The sequence below is a fragment of the Ammospiza nelsoni genome, chromosome 1 (genome assembly GCF_027579445.1).
Source record: "Ammospiza nelsoni isolate bAmmNel1 chromosome 1, bAmmNel1.pri, whole genome shotgun sequence".
Lineage (NCBI taxonomy): Eukaryota > Metazoa > Chordata > Aves > Passeriformes > Passerellidae > Ammospiza > Ammospiza nelsoni.
Window position 1 is genome coordinate 64,514,651 of NC_080633.1, and position 20,455 is coordinate 64,535,105.

General features: G+C 40.6%; 1 protein-coding gene and 1 long non-coding RNA gene across 5 annotated transcripts in view; both read left to right on the plus strand.

Annotated features, from left to right (window-relative positions):
* LOC132073135 (uncharacterized) overlaps positions 1 to 20,455 on the plus strand; it is a 1,090,256-nt gene that overhangs the window by 626,500 nt on the left and 443,301 nt on the right. The gene's annotated exons all lie outside the window — the stretch shown is intronic.
* JARID2 (jumonji and AT-rich interaction domain containing 2) overlaps positions 1 to 20,455 on the plus strand; it is a 212,135-nt gene that overhangs the window by 150,618 nt on the left and 41,062 nt on the right. Inside the window, exons 5-6 of the mRNA XM_059471790.1 lie at positions 1,619 to 1,788; positions 15,810 to 15,986. Of these exons, the coding sequence (XP_059327773.1) occupies positions 1,619 to 1,788; positions 15,810 to 15,986 (347 nt within the window). The remainder of the gene's footprint in view (positions 1 to 1,618; positions 1,789 to 15,809; positions 15,987 to 20,455) is intronic.

Here is a 20,455-nt window from a genome sequence, read left to right on the forward strand (position 1 = left end):
AATTGTTCCTAGATATGAGGAAATATATGTGCTAAATAGTCTTTTAGTTCCAGTTCACAAATTATAAGCCCATGATAAAAAAATTTGTAAACACCAGGTTATTTTTGCCATGGAGGAGATTGAAAAAAGCAGTAGGAATGACTGGTATGTTTTGTTGTTCAGGGCAGTGGGGGTTGGATAGTGAGGACAAGGACAATTTTATGCGTAGTTTAGGGAAAAAACCGCTGAATGTTACTTTGGTTCTCTGTTGTCATTAGGGGATGTGTTTGTTGTAACAAAGCTCTTGTTACCCAAATATCTAAGGTTAATACTCGTGAAAAACAAGAGGTTTGCCAATTCTGTGTTACATCCCTCCCAAAAGATAACTGTGCTTTCCTTAAGTCACAACAGTCGAGGCTGCCATGGAGTGACAAGACCTGGGCTTCCCTTCAGTGTTATTTAATATGTTTCACTTTGACATTATGTAAATACTCTGCTATTAGGGAATAAAATGACATAAAATTGCATCCTTTCTCAACAAGGTTTTAAGTTCTTTCTGTAGCTTCTCTCCTTTTTGAAGCTGTAATAAAGATCATAATTACAATCCCAGTTGCTTAAGTGAGAAATTAACATGTTCTTATGTGGGGAACTGAGCCAGGCTCCCAGCGAGACCCCCTCTGGGTATCTGTCCTGCCCCAAAATGCTTTCCCTAATACCAATTTACGTTCTAGACATATTAAAGAAAATCATATTCATTGCTACATAGCAGTTAATCAGAGCCTTCAGATAGGCTTGAAATAATTTGCAGCCAAGTGCCAAAATCACCTGCAGCCGCTTATTTCCTGCAGCCGTATTCTGGCATGTTTTAAAACTAATCAGACAGTGTCAGTCTATTGCCCACTACCAAGACTGAACAAATTCATTCCACACATGTCCTTCAATATTACAAATTTTTTCCAAATCCTGCTTAACCCCACTGCTGACCTCCTTGCTTACTGTCTTCTGGGCTGTGGCCAAACAAATAAAATCTAAAGGTTTTGACTTGATGTTTTCCCTGTCAAAAATATTTTCTGCTAGAGGTTTTATTTTTTAGAACTGGGCACAAATATGTATATATACCTTATCTATTTATATATTTTTCTATAAAAATAAGATTCTAGCAGATTGGAATAAATTAAAACCGTAATGGGGCTAAAATAAACCTAATTTGTAATTTAATTAAAAACAGAAAGCAATGAGCACTAACACTTAACAAAAAAAAAAAAAAGGCATTTTCATGGTGCAAAATACAGATTTAATTTCCAAATAAGTGAATGGTAAACTGTAATTGTATCATGTGCAAGAAGACACTCAGAACATATGAAACAGTAGTCACAGATTTTGCAGTCAAGATGTTCCCTTTCTGGTTTTCCAAATTGTAGCAGAAGATACCAAAGGGTAAAACAAATACAATACTGTCTTCATTATTGACCCAGTTAGGGATTTGGTATTGGTGGGAGATGGATTCAGATCTCGATCTCTCTCTCTCTCTCTCTCTCTGTCTCTCTCTCTCTCTCTGTCCTGTATAGTGAATTTTTATGTTTTCACACATCCAGCGAGTTCTGCCTAACATGTTGGTGATGTGCTCTTGTTTCCACAGGCCAAGGCTGCAAGCACAAAGGAAGTTTGCTCAGTCCCAGCCAAACAGTCCCAGCACAACTCCAATAAAGATAGTGGAGCCGTTGTTACCCCCTCCTGCCACTCAGATTTCTGACCTCTCCAAAAGGAAGCCCAAGACAGAAGATTTTCTCACTTTCCTCTGTCTTCGAGGTAGGTACCTGGCAGCAGTGCTGGGGCAGAGTCTCATTCACAGAAGGAGCTGTAGCACTGCGCACCAAGCAGCAGCCAGACAAATGTACTGGAGCTGCACTTGAAGGTATTGTGTGCATTTCAGCTCTCAGCAATTTGACTGTATCTGCAGCAGGAGCATTCGAGTTCATGGTTCTAAAGATCATAAAATGAGGCTGGTAATAGTGCAAAAAGAAATTTCTTTTATGCTTAGCTCTCTGTTACCCTGAATGGGTTTTTGTCTAGCTCTCTTAAGTCCTCCCTATCCTCCTTTATTTTGTCTGACTATAAACTGGAGAAGTGCTTAACTTGCCTGAGTACTTGTTCCTGCAAGAGGAGAAAATCTGCTTGGAAATTCCCCTTGTCTACCTACTCTCTGTCCTTTATTGTTCAATCTGAGTGAGGCTTTTCATCTGACAGTGGGTGGAGGGGTTGCCATTGTTCTTGTCTGCCTCAGGAGCTGGATTGTTCCTGTGGTGATAATTAAAACAGGTGAGCTCCTCCTCTCAGCAATCCAAGTACAAAGGAGGCATCTGAAATTGTGGAGTGAAATACTTGAATTACTTCACAGTAACAGGTGCTCGAGCCTGGCTGGAGCTGTGTGATGTGTCAGGGATCCATGGGCTGTGTGTGTGCAAGCCTGCATGCCAGACTTGGGGGGCCTGAGCATGAGGTACTGTCTAGATTAAGCTAGAGAAGGAGATTTTACTCGAGTGGTCATTTTTCTTAAGACTTTCCATGGTCCTGTGTCCCAAGTAATGTGTTTAAGATAGCATCTTTCAGTTTAATCCCCCAATTGTCATGTTATCTCTTGCTGTGTGTTTCTGGACAGGTGCATCCCCTGTCTCATTAGTGAGCCATAGCTGCGTGCTCTGTGCTGGAATGGTGCCTCTTGCTGTTGTTTTGTCCCATTACCTGCTGAAAGGGTGTGCATTTGTTACAGGCAGGTAGAGCTTGTCTGAAAAAGTCTTACCCGGTGGGCTGAATCTTTCAGAGCTTGAGTTCCCCTTTCTTAGGTCTCTGTTGCATCTGTGGACAGCAGTGATCAACACCACCTGTAGCTTCCTGCTGAGGCTTTCTCACCTTAATGCAGTGTGATTTGATTTCTTTTTTTCTTCTGTAAGGCTAGTGGTGCCTTCAGACTGGTTGCTAATTTATCCATCTTATTTCACATCCAGTATGGAGCCTCCATCCCGTTGGGACCTCTGGTAAAGTGGGTGGGTGGAGGGGATAGCAGAGGGTGATTTGCTAGCTTTTGTGTTTATTTAAAGGATGGAGAGGAGCAGAATCTAATGGAGTTTAAAGTGGCGTAACGGTCCTCTGAAATGCAATCTGTGGAAATGTATTTCTAATTTAGTGTGCCATGAGGTTGATCAGTCTGTTGGCAGCGTGTCACTGCTGTGATCTGGGCCAACTGCCACAGTTGTTGGTGGGAAGAGTCAGATGGGGGTTCTGTGTGTCTGTGTGTCTGTGTGTGAGCACACATGGCTGCAGTCACACACTTGTTTCCACTGCTTGCTAACTAAGCATGTGCTATTTATAGCTTTGAAGGCACTTGCACTTACAGAATGGCAACCTGTGTGGGGGTGTCACTTATCTCCACTTTTATTTCCTACTCTCTTAGCATTCTCTCTGTGTTCTGGTTTAACAATGCAACTGGGAAGCATGGGTGCTTTAGTCCTATTGCAGTGCTTCATGTTGTTGGGCTTTTTAATTTTTTTAAAATTTTTTATTTAAATCAATGGGTGTTTAGCTCTTGCACCTGTAATTTTCTCCTTTGTTATTCATCTGTGGCATAATTGATGTTTTGTACTGTCAATTAAGAACTTGCAATTCATTCCTAATTTCTTCAGTATGCAGGAGTACTCGAACATTTCTGACAACACATGCATTCAGACGGCAAGATCACAATTACAATTATGTTAAAAACCACGAGGGAGAGTCTGCTCTGAGTGCCACACATGGCATGTTCTTGGTCTGCTTAAACAGTCTGAAGAAAAACTGTGAAAGGGAAAGCTGTCAGCTTTGTGTTTCAGCACCCCCACAAGCTTATTACTGCATCACCCCTGTATAAGACATGAAAAGAGCCAGTTCAAGAGAGGCAGGAGAATATTCTTGGACACCTGCTCCCTGGATGCTTCTCTGTGGATGAGCAGGAGAGTGCTGTGGCTTGGAGGGAGGAGTGGGTTGTTCAGACCTTTATTAGCGTGGTTCTGGCTTCTGTGCCTGCACTGCTGTGTCCTTCAAGAGGTCCTGGCTGCCTGAGGTTGTGTCCATTTGGCCTCTGGGAATGTTTCGCTCCAGGTGGTTGTCTCTTGATGTGTCCATTTCAAAACCAGGAGATGGAAGCTGGTTGTTTATATGCTGGTAGGGAGTTCATGTAGAGCATGCTGGTACATCCAGCTCCAGAAAGGTCCCACAAGTGACTCTCCAGGGCACTGGCAGGCTTGGTTTGGTGCTACTCTTCTGGTGCTGCCTAGTGAGCCTGGAGAGGGAAGAGCCAGCAGCATATTAAGATCCTGCATAGGGAAGGAAGACTTGGGATTTTTTGGAAGGAGTTATTTTGATTTGGAACCTCCATGCTATTATTTTTCTTGCAGTGTTGAGGGTTTCAGAATTGTTTGCATGGTGGGACCAAGTGGTTGTTCTGACTTCTGTCCAGCTGTATGTGCTCACCTTGGCTCTTTGTGCTTTCACCATGAAATGCAACATGCAATTGCATGGAAATAAGAGCACACTGACAGGGTTGAAGATCAGCAATTCAAAAATCTTAAGTGTAGTAGTGATAAAATCCAGGACAGTAAATCCCTATGTTTGTTTAACTTTTTTTTTTTTTTTAAAGTGTCCCACAAAATTATCTGGTGATATAATCCCTAGATTCATGATCAAAGCCTTTTTTGGAGAAAGCAGTCTTTCCCAGGATTGGTGGGAATGCAGCTCAGTGGTCTTCTCTGCCCTTGTCCTATCACACCCAGCAGTGGTGGCAGAAGCACAGTGCAAATTTGTCACATCATAAAATCATGAGTCACTAGGGGTGGAAACCACCTTCAAGATCACCAAGTCCAACCTTAGACTCAATTCCACCATGAATTCACATGTCAGGGTGTACTTTTATTTTCTGTTTTTAAACAGAGAAATTTAAGCATCCTGTCATCAATATGGCTCACTCTTCATTGTTCTTGTGGGGTTTGAGTGGGAGCAGCTGAATTCTGTCACTGAAGGAGAAATACTATCATGCTACAGTGTGGAAGAAAGTCCCTTGACATAAGATCCCATAGTTAGGAGAACAAGTCCCATTTACCTGTCCTGCTGTGTGTAAGAAAATCTAATGATTCAAATAATTTTAACTCCCCCCCACTCCATTAGCACCCTGTAATTTCAAAGGGAAATAATTTAACCAAGATGACCTGCTTGGTTTCATTATCCCGAACACAAAGGCTTTAGACGTATTTTAATTAGTTTGTTTTTCAAACTCTTGATTTGATAATACAGTGTACTAATTACTTCTTAAAAGGTAAGTGGAACACAATGAAAAAGCTGTAACAGTTGATGAATATCTGAGACCTGGAATACATTCCTAGACTGACCAAACTTGGCAAGGCTCCTCTGCTTTCTATTATTTTAAAATCCTCCTTTTAAAAAGATTGGTGATTTTTAAAACTTTTATTAAATTGTGACCTAGAATTTTCAACACAAGGAGGGGAATAGTACAGATATCTCTGAAGTGTTTGTCTGCAGTGTTCTTATCTTTAAATAGCTTCTTTGAAGGAGCCTGTATGTCCTTTGCCAGAGGCATAATTAGTGTCTTTCAGCAGCATGTAGATACAAGTGTGTCATCTCCGTGTAGTTGTACAGCAGCTCTCACTTTTACTGTGTTTTCTGCTTTTGATCATATTTTTCTTAATAGCTTCTGTTACAGTGCATTCAAGTTACCTCTGCTCTCTGTAATTATTTACAGGTTAAAATATTGTGAGTCAAATATCAGACTAAAGGAGGAAGGAAAAACAACTCCCTGTGAGCAATAGATCTTTGGTAAAAGGTGATAACAGGGAGGCTGGGATTAGGAGAGTACATTTTAAGAAGTTTTCCCATGATCAATTTTCTAATTAAGCTGAGCCTCTGGGAGTTACATGCTAGAGAATTTCAGGGATTCCTAAATAAAAATGGTTTAATTGAGATCTCACAAATTGAGTTTTCAGACTCTTCTATTCTGCAAAATGTGTGATTATTCTTTTTCTTTAAATGCTGTGCTGACTTAATATTTTGATGATTTATTACAATTGGCCAAAATCAAAACAGAAAATTTCACTATGTGAAATATTTGTATAAAAATGTGCATGTTTGTCTTAAGTTCAGTAACTTCTAACTTTTAGTGCAGTGTGCTCTTAAGCAGGCTTTTTATTCTTTGAAGCACCTGTATTTGGGTGGTAAAAAGGGTCAGGGGCCTTTGATCCAAGTCTTCTTTTTTGGAGAAATTGACTGTGTCAGTTCATACCTGCGGAGATTTCTGATTACAATGGGAGAGCCCCCAGAACTGAAACTTGGGAGTTCCTAATCTTGGGTATGTTACAAAACAGCTGTTAATTTGCCTATCTCTTCAGCAAGGCAAAAGGTATGTGTGCCTGTTAGTTTGGTGTCAGCAGGCTCTGTAGTCAGTGTGTGCTGCTGTCCTTGGAGAGCTGCTGCCTTGCACGAGTCACTCTTGAAGCACCAGCCATTGGCACCATGGACACTCGATCACCACATCAGAGCAGGCAGATTGAATAGCACTGCAACTTGATTGGGCTGGAAGCAAAGCAATGAAATGCTGACACTGCCCAAAAGTATGAGCTTCTTTGCAGTCTGGGTTCATTTTTATAATTCCAAAATAATATTAAAACATGCAGACATACAATGATTTGTTTCAAATACTGGAAGAAAAAATATTTATTTTATTATATCATTTAGTATTTGAAACTAAAATTTTAGGATGGATTGAAAATTCAAGAATAAACTTTAGGTTGAATTTTAAATGCACAAACCATTTAATAAAAATAAGTTTGCATTTAGTAGATGTAACCTCAAAATTTTTAAGTTCTGTTTTAAAGTTAGGAGTAACATTAAAGTGTAGAATATAAGCTGTTTCTCATACATGCAACCATTTAGGCCATCTATGGAATATGAGCTACTAAGCAACTCTTATGGTGGTTTAGGACAAGAGTAATTTAATCAGTATTGGCAGAGACAAGTGGTTACACAGTCTCAGAGTGAACGACACTTGTGTGAAGAACAGAGAGAGAAGAGACCCTGGTGACCACCACCATGGATTATTCCTTCCCAGGGGAACAGAGTGCTGCTGGAGTGCCAAAGCTCCAGACATCCAGTGGAAGGTAGAATTTCATGTTGCCTACTGGGAGATTGAAGAGATTGGAAGAGGTGCTGAAGTAAGATAGAGTAATTTGTGGGTAGTACTACAGCTGGAGGAAAGCTTTTTCTTGCTTTTCCAGTTTTTGGGCCCTTGCTGATGTTAATGATTCCAATATCTACCCCTGCAAAAAGCCACAGGATGCAGTCAACTGATTGAAATGGGAGACTAATCTTGAGGTTTAGCTTTTGTATTTGCCACAGATTCAGTCCTAGTCCCTCAGCAAGCTGCTTAGTATTTTGTAAAATGAGGATAAATATTTAACTCTTTATATAGGTGTCAGCATAGCTGGGTGTTGGTTATGGATGAGCTACTGGCATAGAATCTGAGTGCTGTGATGGCAGCAGCAATTCAAAGCCTCACTGCCCAGGGGGCGATGTAAAGTATTCTGGCAAAGGCAATTCCTGCCCTTCATCCCAGCCAAAAACCTCTGAGCCTGCTTCTCTAACCGTGAATATACTGTAGCTTCAGTGTTATCCAAATGGCTGATTTTATGCTAGGGATAAACCTAGCTGGATCTCTTGGATATGAAACACAGCCTGGTAGCTTGTTGGGAATGTCATCATGGTGGTTTGAAACTTCCATACTAGTTTTGTTCTTGGTGGGAGGGAACATAAAGGTGAAGTGCACATGGAAAGCGTTGGTTTTGAGGTTCACTTTAAAATCCAGTCAGGCTGGTGGAGTTAAATTGCTTTGAGAATGTCAGATAAGAATTGTAGATGTAAGAAGCACTCCGTTGTGGGGGTTTTTTTTGTTGTTTTTTTTTTTTTTTTTTTTTTTTTTTTTTTTTTTTTTTTTTAATTTTGGGCACTCTCTTGCTCTGGAGTGTTTTGCTAAGTTTGGAAAGTAGACCTTCTGTTTTTTTCCTGCAGACTCATGCGTTTCCCCACCCTTGCTCCATTTCTCTAGAAAAGGAAAAATTTTCTTCAAGCTTTTATGTTTAAGCTCTACTAATTTGAAGAACAGACTGAGAAGAAAATGAGACTTATGTTGCTACACTAGTCGATAAATTAAATGTAACACCAGGCACATTGTGATTGGAGCAATGCCAGCAGAGAGAGGAGTTGGAGCCCAGTTTTATTTCTGTATTTGAGGTGGCCTTTTCCTCCCACTTGCTCAGGCATTGGGGAGCTCCCTCTGAGACCATTCCTGCAGGTGGAGTCAGACAAGTGAAGTACAGTTGCTCTTTCCTATAAAATGTATGCAGTTTGTGCTCCTTTAGCCTGGCTTGGTAAAACAGCCATAAGGTGCAGGCATAAATTACATATATTTGCACTTCAGGGATTTGGCATTGTCCTGCCAAAGCAAAATAAGTGGGGCATATAATAAATGAGAAGCAGGCCCTAAAAGTTAAGCATTGAGATGCCAGCACATCAGGAGTATTTGAGAGGCAAGGTTTTTCCACCTGCTTACAGCCACAAAATGGGGCTGTGTGTCAGAGGAGAAGCCGAAGCTCTGGACGTGGCTCACTGTGGGGCTTGGCAAGCCATGTGCTTTTTTGGGGCAGGCTGAAGTCCCACATACCTTGACCTGCCCTGTGTGTAAATCATTCTAGTGTTTTAAATTGTTTTAAGATTTTTCCAAAGCACATCTGGGTTGTGTTTAATTGTTAGAAGGCAAAAAAAAAAAGAGGAGCTAGAGGGGGAGTTGGTGTAAATAATTCATGGAGAAGAATCCTCCAATTTTGCAGAAACCACAGCCCAAATTACAGAGAAGGCTTTTGGACTGAGATGATTTTTGTTGTGGTTGTAACATACCAGGGTTTGAATCCCGTCCAGATGAAAACATTTGGTTTGTACTTCAGTAAATACTGCAGAAGCACTGCCAGCTAATTCTGAAGAGTAATGAAATAGTATTTTTGGCAAAGCACATGCACTTTCCATACTTCTGATTCTACTCTTCAGATCCAAATTCAGAGGGTTTTTTTAACGTGTTTAGCTAGTCCAAGACAAAAGTTAATGTAATTTAATGAGAAACAAAACATAACTGTAATTTAGGAGACAGAACTACACATTTGTCAAAAAGAAAAAAAAGTAATAACCTCATTAGTCAAATAAAATGGCTGAAAAAGAGTATAGTTTATTCTATTAATCAGGCACTTGCTGCTGAGGTCAACACATCTGTGTGTAGAGGCTGCAAAAGCATCAATTCTGCCTACTGTTAGTAGTGAGCCTGAATTTTGCACATGCAAAGGGTGACATCTTTCCTAGAAAATTGCTAAAAGCATCACCATGACTTAAACCCCCTATATTTTACTTTGTACTTATTGTTGTATAAGCACCAAATTATTGTAAAAGAGGGCATAAAATACATTTGTCATTCTTTCATATGCATTAGGCCACACTTAGTGTGTAGTTGTGGTAATCATTTTTTCCTATATATTTAGGCTTTCTTTTGTGTTGCTCTCACAATAGGAGGGAAGACAAAATACTCAAGAGAGAATTTCAATAATGAAACTGAAGATACTGATGGAAGCAGTTGCCAAACATACTTCAAATAGAATTTTTTTAAAGAGCTCCCTTTCTGTAATAATTCATAGCTCATTGTAACCTTGATGAGCGATTTAAAAAAAAAATAACTCATCATTAATGATTTTCTCAAAATTTACTACATGCAGTAGTATCTGATCCTGGGAGCTCTTGTACTGGTGAGGAGGGGGTACCTGGGTTTGTGTCGGCTGTCTGAACTTTCTGTGTGGTTTGCAATCCCTTAGTCCAACATGGAAATTTTTTAGACTTTCAAAGTCTCACTCTCAGGTCCAGCTTTGGTGATTTGGCCTTTCCCCATGTGTTTTGGAGGAGGGGGAGAGGGCTGCGAAGTTCCCTCCAGGTTGGTGCTTGACTTTGGCCATGGCTTTTCTGCTCTCAGCTGTGACAGTTGTTAAGCTGGAAAAGGTGAGTGGCACCTGTCTGGACCAGGGCAGCAGGTTTGACTGCACTGTCAGATGGATGCCTTGCATTGAGCCAGCCTTAGCTGCAATGTCCTGTACACTTCACTATATTTGTTACCATTTCATGTCAGTAATCCCTTCCATATCTCCATTCCCCCATTGCTTCCTCAGCTTGTGTCCATTTGCTAGCTTACCTCTCACCACTCACCTTTCTCCAGCCCCAGCACATCTGGGTTCCTCTCTTCTGCTCTGCTGCTGCTGCACTTCACAGCCTTTCTTAGAGCTTACTCCTTCTGCCATGGCTTCTCTTTCCTTCCCAATATATTGCAATTGCCCCATCCAGATCTTTGGTGACAGTGTATGCTTTTATGCAAATATTTCTGCAAAACAAATCAGCTGTCTTGGTAGGGAGGGGAGGGAAAGCATTTAGGAGTTGTGTGCTTAGGCATCATCAGGACACAATATAAAATGTGCAGCTCCTACATGACATTGGAAACATACTTCATTTAATGTTTTGTTTAATAATATAAGGTGATATATTCCACTACACATTCAGTAAGAAAAAGAGTGCATAGAAATTTTCCAAATCTTTTCTTGAGAGCTTGTAACATTACATTACAGTTACAGTATTTATTAAGGGACTTTAATTTCCTTAGTCTGGGATTTTAATCTGAATCAGTTCCCTGATCCGATTCACCACATGGCCCCACAAAAAAAATTACACTGCCAGTTGAGGAGGTGGCACAGGTATAATAAGAAGAGGCTAGGTGGGGGTAGATGTTCTGTAGGCCATTTTTGATGCCAAGAAAAATGTCAGCCACCAATAGTCTAGATGGTTCCCTTTTCCTTGCATGAAATGCCTTCTAAATGAGTGGTAAGGAGTCAAATTTAATTTCTAGGCTGCCATCAGATTTGCTGAGTGAGCAGGCTTTTCAGGCACCTGCTAATGGGGTGGTGGCAGGGTATGTTTCTTGGGGTGGAGGGCTTCTTGTGTGCTTTCCCCAGGCTCTGGAAGGCTGCTCCCTGCTCTCCCCCTTCATCTGTTCCAGTGCTCGTGTAGCAGCTGCCTGCATGGTGTGGGGGCTCCCAGCACAGAAGGAGACTTGTAAAATTCAATACAGCCACAGGCTCTCGTAACTCTCACTCACTCGCTCACTCTCTCTCTCCCTCTCAGATTTTTCTGCTGTGTTCTTGGGGATGGAAAGTGAGGAAGTGGGAATTGTATACCTAGAGTGCTGAGACCTGGCAGGCACCACCTCCCAGGCACAGATGCTGTCCTTCCTTCGTGGCATTGCCGCTCTTCTTTTTTGCTGTTGGTTATTATTTCCAGTGTCACTCTTTATATTACCCTTGGTAGGCTTTGAGAATCACACTTTGGTGCTGGAGAGGGCAAGAGGAAGAGGAGGGATGGTTGCTCATCTTTATTTACTCTTACTGCCTGGCTGGGAAATATGTGCAAGAGGGAACCAGCATAGCTGCTGCCCCATGGGTTTCTGTTGCTGAGTGTGTCCATGAAGAGATAAATGTGTAGAATAGTGATCTGTGAATTTTACATATCAAGAAAGCCCCTACAATGCTGTGTTCTGTGAGTGTGTGTGTACAGATGTGTTTGCTGAACCTGCAGTTTTCCTTATTCTCTTGCCATTTTGGAGGAATTTTATGATCTGGCTGTCATACATCATTTTCATGGTAAATATCTGTTACACATGGAGTAACCTGAGAGCAACAACTCTCAACAAAGTCTGTCTGTAAGGAAAACTACCATGGTCTTACCTTGCAGTGAAGACCAGACATATTTTTGAGGAAGGACAATATATTTTATTTGACCAATTGCTACAGCTGGGAAAAAACCAATCATCTCTTGAGCACACATTCTTCTTCAGATTTCCAATGGTCTAGAACATTTATAGCTACAGTAACACTTCTTTATATTATTTATATAAATCAGTAGCTTTGAGTAACAAATGGGGCATCACATACACATCCCTATCTGATCTCAGAGAGAATGAGGGATATTTAGGACAGGAATCATTATTACACAATATTGAAGAAGATGAGTGATTACATAGCTTCCACTCTTCAGAGTTCAGTTTCATTCATATGAGTTTTGTTGTTTCATCAGTTGTGAGAAGTCTGAGTGTTATTTCCATAAGAGGAGTCTTAGGGGGAGTTGCCCAGCTCTTTCCTTGGTGTAAACCAGCAGTGCACATAAACCATAACATGTTAGGTGTTGTTTAATAAGCATAATTGTCATCATTTCAGCTTGAATGAAACCACAGTGTACTTACAGGCATGTCTTTCACTCAGTTTGCTCAAAAAGGGAATTTGCAGCGTCTTGACCTTGGCCAGCATGTTTCAATATTTTAAACCAGTGTTTTCTCAGCCTTTTGGACATGTTTAGCTACATAGGCTTAAAGTGAAAGTGGTTTTACCAGTTCAACACATATTTGTGAACAAATTATTTGAGGCTATTCCAGAACTGAACTAGTATTATAAAAGATGAGGATAAAAGTAGTTCCAATACAAAAATTAAGCAAGAAAATTCAGAGCTTTTAAATGTCTTTCAGTCTTCCATCCATAACAATGCTTACATAGAACAAAAATGTGCAAGTCCAGACATTTTTTTCTTTCTTTCTTTCTTTCTTTCTTTCTTTCTGTTTGGCAAGTCAAATTTAATAAATATGTAGGAAAAGCTGGTGGGAAGGAGGGGAGGAGACCCAGACTTGAACGCCAGCTTTTTTCTCCAAGGTCTCATATTGCAGAGCACTTAGATCAGTAAAGTGAGCGTTAGCAGGACTCTCCTGTGTTATTGGATGTTGCTAGTCTAATTTCTCTGGAAATGTACTTCCCAAACAGTCCCAGCTGTCCCAGGAATGCAGTTTAACCATTGTTGTTCATAGTTCTCGATTGGAAAGAATTAAAAACTGTCATTCTGACAGGAGATTTATGCCCTGAGATTACAGAGATTGAATACCAGGAGTTAGGTGAAGTTTGTGCCTGCTCTCGAACTTGGGTAAGACTCTCCCTACTTTCTAAACAGACTGACATAGTGTTTTATTCTCTGCTTTAAGAAGAAAGAGAAAAAAGATTGCTATTGTAATAACGACATTTGCATTGCAGATGATACATTTTTGTTGGTTGCTGTTTAAAGCAGCTGCCAAAAAATCTCAGAGATGTGGAATTCCAAGGAAGATGAAGCTGAGAGAACAGACATTATATCTAGACTCCTATTTTAGTGTCTCAGAAGAATAACTTTTCTGACTATTTCTTTAATTATAATAGGGGGATTTCAGTCTGTGTTTGAATCTAATTTTGAGGGAACCTTACCAAACAGTAAGGTTCTTTTATGCCACCATTTGTTAATGCACAATGGTGTCAGATGGTGTCAGACTTCAGATTCTTATAAGAACTGATGCACTTGCCTACAGTTTCTGAATCCATACTACACATTCGGGCACCTAGATGGAAGAAAAAAACAGTTTATTTTTCAGGCAGCACTGTCTTAGGAGTAACTATTTTACAGTCTTCTAGTTAGTTGCGGATAAGACTTAAAACTCCCCTACGAGCAGAAGAATTAATGTGCCTCTCAGCACCTCTTACCTACTATGTTTGATTGCTTAGACTGTGCCAGAAAGTTCTGGGCTTGCATAAGAAATGTGAAGGTTTTTTGTTTCTGTAAGTTGCTACAGCTTCCATGCTGTGAAATATGTCAGCAGTCATAATTTGGTCATTAGTCTATACAAACAGGAGAGCTGTGGCATCCAAAAGCCCTTTCCCCTAGGATAACTGTATGTGTCCATACATTCTTGGCTAGGTTGGATGGAAAAATGCACAATTTCAGGGGGAAGAATCATCATGCCCTCAATGCTGCTGTAGTGTTTATCCTGGCTGTCCCAGGGTTTCCACTGACACACAGCACGGGGTGCTGATGAGGAGTTTCTGTCTGCTTCTCCCCAAGGCAGCCACAGTTCCAAAGGGGCTGTTAGAGAGGCCAAAAGCCTCTCTAACATCTTTACAGGTGGGGGCTAAGCCTTCAGTGGGATGAAGGAGAGAATTGGAAGGGTCAGTTTTCAGTAAGAAAACTCATGGATTGAGATAAAAGCAGTTTATTAGGCAAAGCAAACCTGCAAGCAAAGCAAAACAAGGAGTTCATTTGCTACTCACTTTTGGCAGGCAGGTGTTTAACCATCCCCAGGATGAGGGGCTCCATCACATAAAATGCTTACCTGGGAATACAAATGGTGTAACACTGGATGGATGTCCCCACTTTCCTCCTTCTTCCCCCAGCTCTTATTGCTGAGAATAGTCCTATGGTCTGGAATATCCCTTTGGCCAGTTATCCTGTCTGTGTCCCCTCTAGCTCCTTGTGCACCCCAGCCTGCTTGCTGGTAGAGCAGCATGAAAAACAGGGTCAAAAAAATGCCTTGATACCATGCAAGCATTGCTCAGCAATGGCTAAAACATCCCAGTGTTATGAACTCTGCTTCCAGCACAAATCCAAAACATAGCCCTGTTCCAGCTACTATGAAGAAAATTAACTCCATCCCAATCAAAACCAGTATATTTAGGAATGGATGATTCATTGCAGAAACAGCCTATCCCTGGTTTTCTGTCATATTTAGGTAATTCATTAATTAAAAAGTGATAAGCTATAGTTAGTTGTTGGCAGTGGCAACACCAACAGCTCAAAAGCAAACCAAACACAGAATTGGATTTCTGAAGAGCTTGAAGCCAGAAGTGCTTCCTAAGGAAGCACCAGTCAAATAGCCACTACCTTGTGTTGGTCTCTAGCCCAGTTCTCTTTGTCCTTTTGTTTTATTTAGCAGCAGGAAAGTAAATGAAGTTGCTGTTATCCAAGTGTGTGACTATACTTTTTCCTTTCTTTTAAAATAATTTTTAATTTGGTAATAGCTAGAAGGCTCCCTGGACACCTCTGGGGGATGGACAGGGGGCTCATGTTGAAGTAGAAAGTGACATTGAGCTCATGAGAAGGTGCCGATTATTTGTCAGCAGTATTTGTACATTTAAAAGTCATGGGACCATCATGGGAAATGTAGTCAAGAGATGAGAAGCAGCATCCTCAAGAGGAGCACACAGGGAATCAGAAGACCTTTCCTCTCTTTCTGCCTTTGCCAGGAATCCTCCATGCAAATAAACTTCTCAATGTCTTTGCTTTTCTCTTTGTTTCTTTCTGCAGAATTCTGCAAAATATTGTGTGCAATATTGTAGAGGTCTGCAAAGTATTGTGAAATTTAAATGCTTTATTGTGATGATAACTTAGAAATATCACTGAGGTGTAGACTGCTTTTTTGCTCTTTTTTCTTCTGTTTGGAAAAGCTGTAAGCTTCTAGTTGTGAGTTAAGATTTCAGCAAGGCACTTGAGCACGCATTTGAAATTAAGCATGTGCATTAGTCCTTTTCTGAATACACAGAGTTATTAATTAGGGCTTGTAGCAAAACTGATTGTCTGAAGTATGACTAGAATGTGCTTGAGGGGGGGAGAACCCTGCTTTTCAAGACCATGCATATCCTGTTGGTTAAAACTAATAAATAAAAACCCTCTAGTTAATCATGCACTGGTCTGACCTCCCAGCTCTGAGTCCCACTCTCCCGTTGCTGTGGAGGACACTCAAATAGGTTGTGATCAGTATGGTTAGTGCAGTAAGCAAATGTGATGATGCTAATGAGCCATTTCTTTATAATGATCAGGTTCTCCAGCCCTGCCCAGCAACATGGTATATTTTGGAAGCTCTCAGGATGATGAGGATGAAGAAGAGGAGGAGGAGGAGACAGAGGACACAAAAACAGCCACAAACAATGCTTCATCATCATGCCAGTCAACCCCTAGGAAAGGAAAAACGCATAAACACGTAACAAATGGGCAAGGTAGGTCCTAAGGAGTGCTGTTCTCCTGCACCCCCCAGTAAAGAAATCTATGAGCTGAATGTGCTCAGTCCTTTTCTGTCCTTCTGGGTCTGATTGAAAAAGTGGTGGAATAAGATGCAGTTTTAGCATCTTGTGCTTTAACCTCTTTCTTCTGACAATCTGAACTCTGTGATAGAACTACTGCAGAGCTGGAATTACACACACACACACATATATGTACATACTGACATGGGGGTCAGTCTCTTCTCCATGTAACAAGCAATAGGACCAGGGAAAAAGGCCTCAAGTCACCAGGAAAGGTTTAGATTGGGCATTAAGAAGAATTTCTTCACTGAAAGGCTTGTCAGGTCTGCCCAGGGAAGTGGTTGAGTCACCATCCCTGAAGGTAATTAAAAGTCACGTAGATGTGGCACTGAGGGACATGTTTTAGTGGTGGACTTGGCTGTGTTAGGTTTGTGGTTAGATTCAATGATCTTAAAGATCTTTTCCAACCTAAAAAATCCTGTCATTCTGTGGGATGTATTTATATAGGTACACACAGACACGCTCTCTGGCTTTTGTGAGACTGATGTTTAATTTAGAATGACTTTATTTGATCAAAGTTAAATATAAGCATTCATAAGTGTTATCAAAATGCGTGCCAGGGGCAACACTTAATTTTTCTTATGCAGTATTGAGACCACACTTGCAGTAGGTTGATACCACATTCATATTGTTGATTGAAAAATTTTATGGCAGAAACTTTTTCAAGTCAGTTATTTCTCTGCAAATCAGCAAAAGCTGCATTAATTGCACAGTAATTGTGTCACGATGTCCTCGTGCCGTATCTTGAAAAATGGATCCACACATATCGCAACATTGCCTACTGTATAATGGAAGATTTAAAGCTGTGCTGAAAATTTCTTGAGCCTGCTGTAATGCTCCCCTGCCAGCCTCCTGTGTGATGTGGTTTTTGCTCCAGCAGGAGCTCTTGTTTCATAACTGCTATCTCTGTCTGACATAGTTTCAAAATGTAGCCTATGCTCTCTGTTCCCTTCCTCACTATTAGTTTTCCATGAGAATCTTTCTTTCTGGTGACTGCCCCTTCAGCTCTTCTCCTTTTAGTAGGAGAACTGAGAGGAAGGTCTCTTCACAGTGCACTTTTTCAGAGGTGATCTGTGCCTGCTCTGTTTGTTCTTTCATGCTACCTTGCTCCAAAGAAGAGATTAGTAAATCCCAATTACTTCACTGATGCTGATCCTCATCTCTGTCTTTCAAAAGGAAGTTTGCTATAAAAGGTGCCTTTGTTACATATGCCAAAATTTTTTTCATGACTGCATCTGAATCTGTTTTTAATGCATACTCAAGCTCAAAAACTCACTTTTTGTGAATGATTTGTGGATAATTGCAAGGGGATGTTGTGCCTAATAGCATTTCAGCTGTCAGCTGTGACCAGGAGCTTTAATGCTTTACCAGTCATAGATCAAAATTTGGCACTTAGGATAGATTTCTAAGTAACCGCCCCGAAATAAGAGGCACAAAACTCTGCATATGGAAAATGAGGCTGCACGTAATAGAACTGCTCCCTTAGAGTTTTAAATGTGATATATCACTGCAAAAGGAGCTGATGGTGTTCTATGAGAATGTCCCTGATGGCAGCCACTTTGAAATTAGCTCAAAACCAGAGACACCTGAAATCTTAATTGGGGGTAAGTAAAGGCAAACATAATGAGCCATATAATGGCTTCATAATCTTTATCAATATAGATCAGAGAGAGTGTAAATGAAGCTGCTGCTTTAATAGAGCTGCAAAAGACCTTTATAAAATACATAGGAGACAATGTGAGATGTTTTGACAAAGGTGAAGAAACAGGAATTCCCAGAGAAGGCAGCTGCTTCTCCTTCGTCATTGTAATTTCTTTTTTTCTTCTTCTCTCTCTCTTTTTTTTTTTTTTTTTAATTAAAATTTCCTTACCCAGGGGTATTCCCATTCTTCAGTGTCTGTTATGTTGGTTGACAGCCAATAGTATTTTTGTTTCATGTGAATGAAGTAGGTTCTGGTTCCTGTGTGTCTGTTTTAAATGAGACCACACACAAAGGCAGACCAGGGACGGGTGCAGCAAATGAACTTAATCTAGCGTGAGAGTCTATTTTTAATGAATTAAAGTCTTTTGTTTTTAATATACAATGTCTACTCAAGCACTTTGGACCTGAAAATGCTAAGCATTTGCTATGACATACAACAACAAAAGTTCAGAGCTTGATTAATGTCATTAGACAGTGTCAAATGATTGCTTTCTGCTCAGTGGGGGCCAACAATTTTTCTGGGCGAAGTCATTTGTCAATATCCTCTTCTGACGCCAATATGAGGTATTATAAGGTTGCACACCAAACTATTTGTTATAACTGAGCCTGTTGAGCCACCTCTTGGAGAGCTAACTCAATCTAGAGTGCCTGAGTGGGAATGGGAAGCACGTATAGCGTGTGGCATAGCTTGCGGCACAAGATGAAACAATTGGCTCAACTGACTTGTTGCCTTCCAACCTTACTGCTTACACAGATACATTTAAAGCATCAAATTGTTACCTTTTCACCTTCCTTTCCTAGTGCTGCTGATATGCTGCACACACATCCAGCTGTAAAAGAGCAAAGTGAAATGCTTGGCGGGAGAAGTGTTTATCTCCTGCATTCATGGGAGTGTGTAAAAGGGAGTGTGCAAGTCTTTCCAGGGTGATATTGGTTCTAAATTGCATCTCTCCACTGCTCAGAGGAAATTCCAAGTGGTAGGTAAGAGGGTAGACTTAGGTCTTTGTTCTTTTAAACCTAATTCTTTGAATTCCTCGCAACTAAATAAATTCTAGTTTGATTTCATTCTGTGGCACAATGGCAAGTTTTCTCTGCAGGCTCCTGAAGAAGAATGTTTGCAGGTGCCAAGTGTTTTGCTAGGCAGGCTGTGATAGAGAGCTGGAAGGTGGAGCTGGGAAGTTGTTGGGTTATCGGTCCCATCTCAGGAGCAAAGGAGGATAGGCATCACTCTACTTGAAAGGGCTTGTGGGCTGGAAAAGTGCCTCAGGAGGAGCAGCATACGCAGATACAGCTGTGTAGCAACTTAGACATTGCATGCAGCAGGCTGCAGTTCCTCTAATAATGGTTGGCTAATTTTCTTAGGAAGAGTGATTGGGGAATTAGATATCTCTCACACTAGCACAGCAGCTCAAGGGCAGAGAGGAGTGTGCTAGGCCAGCATACCTGGAATGTCCTGTTGTCTCTGGATGCCAGAGACAGACAATTAAGTTCTAATGTACTTATAGGAAAACAGAATTAACCATCATTATTTGTAACCAAACTTTTTCATGAAGGGCGGGTCCGGTGTCCTTAGTGGGGGTAAACCCAGTTTCAGTGTGTCAGCAAAACCTACATGGTCAGAAATGGTTTCTGGATTATGCTGTGTTTTGTTAACATGACGAGATACAAACTGCTCTGCATGCCTTTTGCCTGAAATGGGCAGGGGAGAAAATTATAGAGATGCTTCTTTTTTTTTTTTTTTTTTTTCCCTCGCTTGGGGTTCAAATTTCAAAACAGACCTGGCAGTAGTGCATAGTAAGCAAGCATTGCTAGAAACACTATACTCTGCTTCAGTGCTGTCCTACTCACTTACCAGAAACACAGAACGTTTCACTTCTCAATTTGCAATGGATAATTTAGCAGAGTAATTTCCTTACATGTGTAGTAGTACGAAGATGAGGCAGGAAAAGATTGTAGATAGCTTTTTTCTTATTTCAGGGTATAGTTCAATGCAGCATTTCTGCATCTTGGGCTTGAATGGCACATCTTTTACATACATTACTGTTTGAGTGTGCTGTGAGAAAATTCTGGTTTATGGTTGGAGTTCTTTATTTAGTTTTGGTTTTAACTAAATTTGGTATTTGTGGGTGGGTACATGAGACAGAGCCTTAGGCTTGTACATAATTTTTAGTGAAACTAATCCTGAAGAGGTAAATATCTAGAAGAAAAATATATTTTAAAGAATGAGAAAATTTCAGGCAGAGTGCTGCAATAGTTAATGGGTAGGCAATTATTTTGATGATTTACAGCCTTTTGTTGAAAGACCATGGAACCAGTAATTGTTGCAATAAACATTTTTGCACATTTAATTTTTCTGCAAAAATATGTAACACGAAAATTACCCGGTTTGCAGTAATTTGCATACTTAAATATGCAAATAAGGCACAACACATTTGGGAATTTGCGGTTTTTCAGTAGCGAGATGTATGACCTGTGGAGAAGAATAGGGGAGCTGGAAGTTGCTCAAAAAAAAAAAAATTGAATTGTTATCCTGGTGCGAGACTTGTGATAACAGACAGACACTTCTTGTATGGACTTGCTGCCTAGTGAGTGACCCTTTTGATGTTGTTTGTGTCGTAATGGTTAGGTGAGAGTAATGAATTTGTGCTGAGACGAGACACTTGGTATTGAATTTTTGCAAGCGG